The sequence below is a fragment of the Gekko japonicus genome, unplaced genomic scaffold (genome assembly GCF_001447785.1).
Source record: "Gekko japonicus isolate JY-2015 unplaced genomic scaffold, Gekko_japonicus_V1.1 scaffold2433, whole genome shotgun sequence".
NCBI classification, from domain to species: Eukaryota; Metazoa; Chordata; class Lepidosauria; order Squamata; family Gekkonidae; genus Gekko; species Gekko japonicus.
Genome location: NW_015167608.1, coordinates 59,721 through 66,818, shown reverse-complemented (window position 1 = coordinate 66,818; position 7,098 = coordinate 59,721). Strand labels below are relative to the sequence as shown.

Here is a 7,098-nt window from a genome sequence, read left to right as displayed (position 1 = left end):
CCCTGTTCCCCCCCCCCAAGCACCACGAATACAGAGCATCACTTGCCCCAGAGCCCCTATCTATACCTTGTGTCTAATAGCCACTGATGGACCTGTTAATTTTATTTATTTATTTATTTATTTATTATTTAGATTTTTATCCCGCCCTCCCCGTAGGCTCAGGGCGGCTTACAAGGCATATTGCCGATATAATACAACAATAAAACATTAAAAATATTAAATAATATCAAATATTAAAACATCATACATACAAACAGTATCTGGTGCTCACATACCTAAGAACAAGATGGCGATCTCCTGAAGTCTCATCCTCTTTTCAAGTGCCCACATCGTGGTGACCCTGTCCACAAGGCTTGGGGCATAGATGGTACCATGGTGATGGCGGCTCCTATTCGAACGCCTGGCGGAAGAGCTCCGTCTTGCAGGCTCTGCGGAACCGTGCTAGGTCCCGCAGAGCCCTGATCTCCTCTGGGAGCTCGTTCCACCAGATAGGAGCCGCCACCGAAAATGCCCTGTTCCTGGTCGTCGCCAGTTTGATAACCCGGGGACCTGGCACATCCAGCAGGTTCTGAGTCCCGGACCGTAGTGCTCTTGGGGGCATATGTGGGGAAAGGCGGTCCCTCAGGTAGGCTGGTAATTGTTGTGTATACTTAGCGTGTTTTGGCTACAGATCGTTTTGTGATCCCACTGGTAGTTTTTCTGTAGCTCCCCTCCCTCTTGCTTGGATTTTCACACAAGCCCGTGTCACCATCCATGTGGCCCATGATTCCCTCCATTTGGACTGGGGGGGGGGGCATCTGCTCAGGTGATGCAGGTGTGCCTTGTAGGAATGAGGGGTGTGTTAAATGACGTCCTGTGTGAAATGTCTGCGTATCGGTATAGGTTTTTTTGGCAGAAGCCGAGCCCCTTCCCGAAACACTGTCACACTCAGATTCCTTTGTCTTGTGTTTCGACTAGACCGGGAGGATGCCTTCTTCGTTAATTAACATTTTATGGAAAGATAAATATGAAACACAGAGGCTTAAGAATGTAGCAATAACTGGTATAACAATTACAAAGCTGAGTCATAGCGATTGTCAGTGGAGCAGACGTATACTTGATAATATAGAGGGGAAGAGGAGAAATAAGAGAGAGGGAGTGGAAAACAAATAGATCAAGAGAGAAGAGAAAGAGATTCTAAGCTACATAATCCTGATGTTATCACGACAAATGTACTTGATAGCTATTGTCAGTGGAGAGCCAGTTTGGTGTAGTGGTTAAGTGTGCGGACTCTAATCTGGGGGAACCGGGTTTGATTCCCCACTCCTCCACTTGCACCTGGCTGGATGACCTTGGGCAAGCCGTAGTTCTGGCAGAGCTGTCCTTGAAAAAGAGCAATTTCTGTCAAGAGGTCTCACAGCCCCACCTGCCTCACAGGCAGTGTTCCCTCTAAGCTGAGTTGGTGTGAGCTAGCTCACAGTTTTTTAGCCTCTGGCTCACACATTTTTGTCTCAGCTCAGAAAGGAGGGCTCCAAAGCAAACTAATTTATGCAGTAGCCAAATCGCTGGCTCACAACTTTAATGCCAGGGGCTCACAAAGTAGAATTTTTGCTCACAAGACTCCACAGATTAGAGGGAACATTGCTCACCGGGTGTCTCTTGTAGGGAGGGGAAGGGAAAGGAGTTTGTGAGCCACTCTGAGACTCCCTTGGGTAGTGAAGAGCAGGGTATAAATCCGATCTCCTCTTCTTCTTCTTGATTCATACCAGGTCTTTCATCTTGTGTCGTTAAGTAGTCTAATACTGGGAGCCAAGTAGCAGAAAAGTTAGTAAGAGCTGAAGCAGAGGCTAGCAGAGAGGTGTCAGGTGTTTCTTTAGCCATGATGTAAAAGTCCCAGAGTTTCTCATGCCAGAGAGACAGGTTTGGGGGATGTTTGGGAGGGTGCCCTCTTTATCCCTCGCCACTCCTCTCCCTCTCCCTCCAGCTCTGGAGCAGCAGTGCGACGAGCACCGGAAGAGAGCGAAGGAGCTGAAGCACAAATCGCAGCATCTCAACAACGTCCTGATGACCCTGACGCCGGTCTCCATCCCGTCCCCTCAGAAGCGCCCCAGGCTGACCAGAGCCACGTCGGGGCCCCCCGCCATCACCTCTCAAGTACTGACCCAGTCGGCCCAGATCGCCCTGGCTCCGGGAATGCCGGTCACTCAGCTGGCCAACCTGCCCCTCGGCAAAGTGGTCTCGGCCCTCCCGGCACCCACGCTCGGGAAGGCCGCGACGCAGCTCACCTCCACAAACTCTCCAATCTCCCCGCTGCTGGGCGGCTACACCGTCCTGGCGTCCGCGGGCTCCGCGTTCCCCAACACGGTCGAGATCCACCCAGACGCCTCCAACCTCACGGTGCTGAGCACGGCGGCCATCCAGGACGGCAGCACCGTGCTGAAAGTGGTCAGCCCTTTCCAGCTGCTCACCCTCCCGGGACTGGGCACGGCCATCCAGAACGTGACGCAGATGGCTCCCGGCGGGAGCACGATTGTGACGGTGCCGTCCGGCGTCGTCGAGGGCGCCGCGGCCACCGAAGAACACACCGCCATCGAGGTGACCACGGTTGCGGGAGAGCTGGAGCAGAAGTGAAACGTGGACGTGGGTCCGGTTTCTGGGGAGGGGGGGTGCTCCGCGCTTGCTCCGCACAGCCGTGCCTCCGCGCCGAGGAGGAGAGGGGGGGCCCCTGGGGACAGAGCGAGAGAGACACACTGGCTGACGGGAAAACAGAGGCTGGAATCGCAGGAGAGAGAGAGGGAGAGAGAGCTGGGGGAACGCAGTGGAAGCCCTGGAGGGGAACAACAAATCCTCGTTCCGCAGGAACCATTAGCACCAAGAGACGGCGTCATTTCCGTCCTCTTTTTAGTAGCACCGTCCATCCCCAGCCATCTCAGCTGGAACACGAGAGTTTGTAGGATGAGCGGAGAGCAAGCGAGAGAAGTTTCAGAGGAAAAAAATATATAGTAAAAGGGAGGGTGAAGCGGCAAGGCTGCTAGCCAGTGTAACTCCGGAAACGGCAGCGCAGGCAGCCAGAGGTGTATGGCCTGGGTTCAGGTGTGACGCAGGGTGCTGCGCGCACATTCCCACGTCATGGGGGCGAGCGGCTGGTTCCCCGCGTTGTCTCAGAATAGAGGAGAAGAGAAGTGCTCTGGAAGGAGGCCGTGTACAGAACGGGTGTGGGAGCTCGAGAAGGGATCATTCGGCTTGCGAAACGCATAAGAAGCAAAGCAGGCAGGAAGTTCCCCGACGGATTTTAGATTGCCTGTGTCTGAATGCCAATCGGTTGATATAATGCCAATCGTGACGTCTCTTCATTGTGATAAATCCGCAGCTTTATGCTTCAAGACCCCCAAGCGTTCAGGAGGATGAGTTGCATGCAGGGCTGCTTTGGTAGAGAAAAGCTCGTACACACTGAGGCTTTACGGGCCTCTTTCTTCATTAACGTTAAATGTCCAGCGCTCAAGCTCCTTGCACAGTGGTCTGTGGTCTACCTCCCCACACACTCTGGGGGTCTACCTCTCCACATACATTGACCTACCATAGCTGGTGAACTTTATCTGCTGCTATGCGTTCGAAAAGGAGAAATTCGGTGGGGTTTTGTGTTGAAATGTTGGCGTGCAGCTCTTGGGCAGTCCGTGGGACTACTCAGCTGGCTTTTGAGGTATTGGATACCTATGATATTAAAAGACGAAAACAAAGGGATGCTTGAAAGAGAATGACACCTTGTGGTGTCTCAGGCTGCAAGCTGATGGATGCTTGCAGTAGGTGTTTATCTGTCAAAAGCAGTGAAAGCTGTTCTCTTCAGTTAACTTATAAAAACGTTTTTGAAAAGCATGTCCCTGATTTCTCGGTTGTCTTACACCGGAATCGAGCCCCATCCGTTTCGCCAAAGTCGAAATGGCTTTGTGACCAAAATATTGTTTTAAAAAAAAAACCACAGTTAATGCTGAAGTTGTCCGCTGTGTATTCTGTGCTCAAACCAAAGGGGAATATAGAAAATTGTCATCGTACTGTGAGGTCTGTAAAACCTCTCTTCAGAAGCAAGGAATACACAAAACATGTGCAGTACTACCTCGAGCAGATTCGAGAGCAACAAGATCTCCGGGTACGAACTTTGGAGAGGCAAAACTTCCTCCGTCAGGTACAAGCTGGAATAGAGATCCCCGAGGGTGTTGCGGAGAATGGAGTCAGAACACAATCAGCTTGGTTAGAGCAGAGGAGAAATGCTTGGGAGCAGGAAATTGGCATCTCTAGGGAGATAGGAGCTGCGGTGGCTCAAGTGGTTAAGACGCTGAACTGCAGGCTGTGGAAGGTCGGTAGTTCAGCAGTTCGAGACCCGGGTGTGCTGCATGACGGAGTGAGCTCCCATCTCTAGTTCTTGCTCCTGCCAACCTTAGCCGTTCGAAAGCAAAAAATGGCAAGTAGATAAATAGGTACCACTTCAGTGGGAAGGTAACAGCATTCCGTGCGCCTTGGTGTTTAGTCATGCCGGCCACATGACCACGGAAGCGTCTTCAGACAGTGCTGGCTCTTTGGCTTTGAAATGGAGATGAGCACCGCAACCCTAGATTCGGACTCGACTGGCTTTCGAGCAAGGGAACCTTTACCTTTAGGGAGATAAGAATCCTATATCCCTTTTCAGCCCTGGGGGGAGGGTGTCCCTTGTTCTAGATGTGTCAATGCATTCAAGAAGCCGCATTCTCACCTTGTAATCTCCCCTAGAAGCTTCTTTGCTTGAGGTCTGCCAGACCAACACAGTTACCCTCTGAAATTATGCTAAGCAGTGGTACAGTTTTCTAAGACCATTGACTTCAGTCGGCTTAGAAAGGTATAACTGTTTTGGATTTCACTGTTGCTTTTATAAGAACATCAGAAGAGCCCTGCTGGATCAGGCCAGTGGCCCATCTAGTCCAGCCTCCTGTCTCACACAGTGGCCAGCCAGTTCCTCTGGAGGGCCAACAACAGGGCATGGAGGCCGAGGCCTTCGTAAGAACACCAGAAGAGCCCTGCTGGATCAGACCAGTGGTCCATCTAGTCCAGCATCCCGTCTCACACAGTGGCCAACCAGTTCCTCTGGAGGGCCAACAACCGGGCATAGAGGCTGAGGCCTTCGTAAGAACATCAGAAGAGGCCTGCTGGATCAGACCAGTGGTCCATCTAGTCCAGCAATCGGTCTCACACAGCATCCAACCAGTTCCTTTGGATGGTCAACAATCCCATTTTAAAGCTGTTTTATTCTTCAGCCATCACTATATCCTCTAGCAGTGAATTCCACATTTTAATAGCTGTGTAAAGTAGTATTTCCTTTTTGTCTGTCCTGAATCTACTGCCCATCAGCTTCAGTGGATGCCCTTGAGTTCTAGTATTCTGGGAGAGGGAGGAAAAATTTCTGTTTTGTCAATTCTCTCCACCCCATGCATAATTTTATAAAACTCTATCATGTCCCCCCTTAGTTGTCTCTTACCTATACTAAACATAAACATAAGAGAAGCCAATGTTGGATCAGGCCGATGGCCCATCCAGTCCAACACTCTGTGTCACACACTGGCCAAAAAGACCAGATGCCCTCAGGAGGTCCAGCAGTGGGGCCAGGACACTAGAAGCCCTCCCACTGTTGCCCCCCTCCCCAGCACCAAGACAGAGCATCACTTGCCCCAGACTGAGAGTTCCTATCTATACCTTGTGGCTAATAGCCACTGATGGACCTCAGCTGCATATAAGAACCTAAGAGAAGCCAGTGTTGGATCAGGCCAAAGGCCCATCCAGTCCAACATTCTGTCACACAGTGGCCAAAAATACTAGGTGCCCTCAGGAGGTCCAGCAGTGGGGCGGGGACACTAGAAGCCCTCCCACTGTTGCTCCCCCAAAGCACCAAGAATACAGTGCATCACCTGCCCCAGACCAAGAGTTCCTATCTATACCTTGTGGCTAAGAGCCACTGATGGACGTCTGCTCCATATGTTTATGTAATCCCCTCTTATAAGAAAATAAGAGAAGCCAATGTTGGATCAGGCCAATGGCCCATCCAGTCCAATACTCTGTGTCACACAGTGGCCAAAAATACCAGGGGCCATCCGGAGATCCATCAGTGGGGCCAGGACACTAGAAGCCCTCCCACTGTTGCCCCCCCCCCCAAGCACCAAGACTACAGAGCATCACTTGCCCCAGACCAAGAGTTCCTGTCTATACCTTGTGGCTAATAGCCACTGATGGACCTCTGCTCCATATGTTTATCTAATTCCCTCTTGAAGTCGTCCATGCTTGTAGCTGTCACCACCTCCTATGGCAATGAATTCCATGTGTTAAGCACTCTTTGGGTGAAGAATGATAAATCCCAGACTGGGAATAAGGAATAATGGAAATGCTGACATTCAGAGACAAGTTTTTGTTTTAAGAAATTGGGTTATGGCTGTGTTCCTGGGGTTCATATGCATGTCACTGTAGTACTGAGTACAGCCTAGAGACAGGATATTGGATTAATCACAGAGCCAAAAAACGTCGTAGAAAGCTCTTTTGGTCAGTCTAAGAAAATACTGTTCAGACCTCTCTGTGGTGTGACTTTGTAGAAGCAGAGCCCTCAGCATCACATAGAACTAATTTAGAAATCAGACCCTTAATTGTAGATCAAAAAACCACACACTGAGTCCAGGGGCAGACAGAGGATTTTTCTGCAAGTCTAGGAGAAGTCCCAGGTGTGCAGAAAAATAGGAGATCCCTGTCCACAGAGACACACACAGGTAAGCTGCTGTGGGGTCCCTATTGGGCAGGGCGTAAAGGAAGCAAAAGTCAATAATTGAAGAAACAGAAGCTGCCCAGGTCAGCCTATGAAAAAGCATTTAATTGCTTATCAGGCTGACTTCTAATTCAGCTTGCTGATTCCATGGAACATCTCATTCTCCAAACGCATTCCATCAGCCGAATTGCCGTCTCCCCGTAACACAGACTCCAATTCATAGGAGCAGTGTGTTTTAAGCAATATAGTCCCTCTAGTCCAGCATCCTGTCTCACTCAGTGGCCAACCAGTTCCTATGGAGGGTCAACAACAGGGCATAGCGGCCGAGGCCTACGTAAGAACATCGG

The 7,098-nt window shown here is 50.6% G+C and overlaps 1 protein-coding gene across 1 annotated transcript in view; it reads left to right on the top strand.

Moving 5' to 3' along the window:
• The window catches only part of GMEB2 (glucocorticoid modulatory element binding protein 2), a 22,730-nt gene extending 20,053 nt beyond the window's left edge, over positions 1 to 2,677 (top strand). Inside the window, exon 9 of the mRNA XM_015414010.1 lies at positions 1,964 to 2,677. Within this exon, the coding sequence (XP_015269496.1) occupies positions 1,964 to 2,610 (647 nt within the window). The 3' untranslated portion in view covers positions 2,611 to 2,677. The remainder of the gene's footprint in view (positions 1 to 1,963) is intronic.
• Positions 2,678 to 7,098: the final 4,421 nt, after the last annotated feature.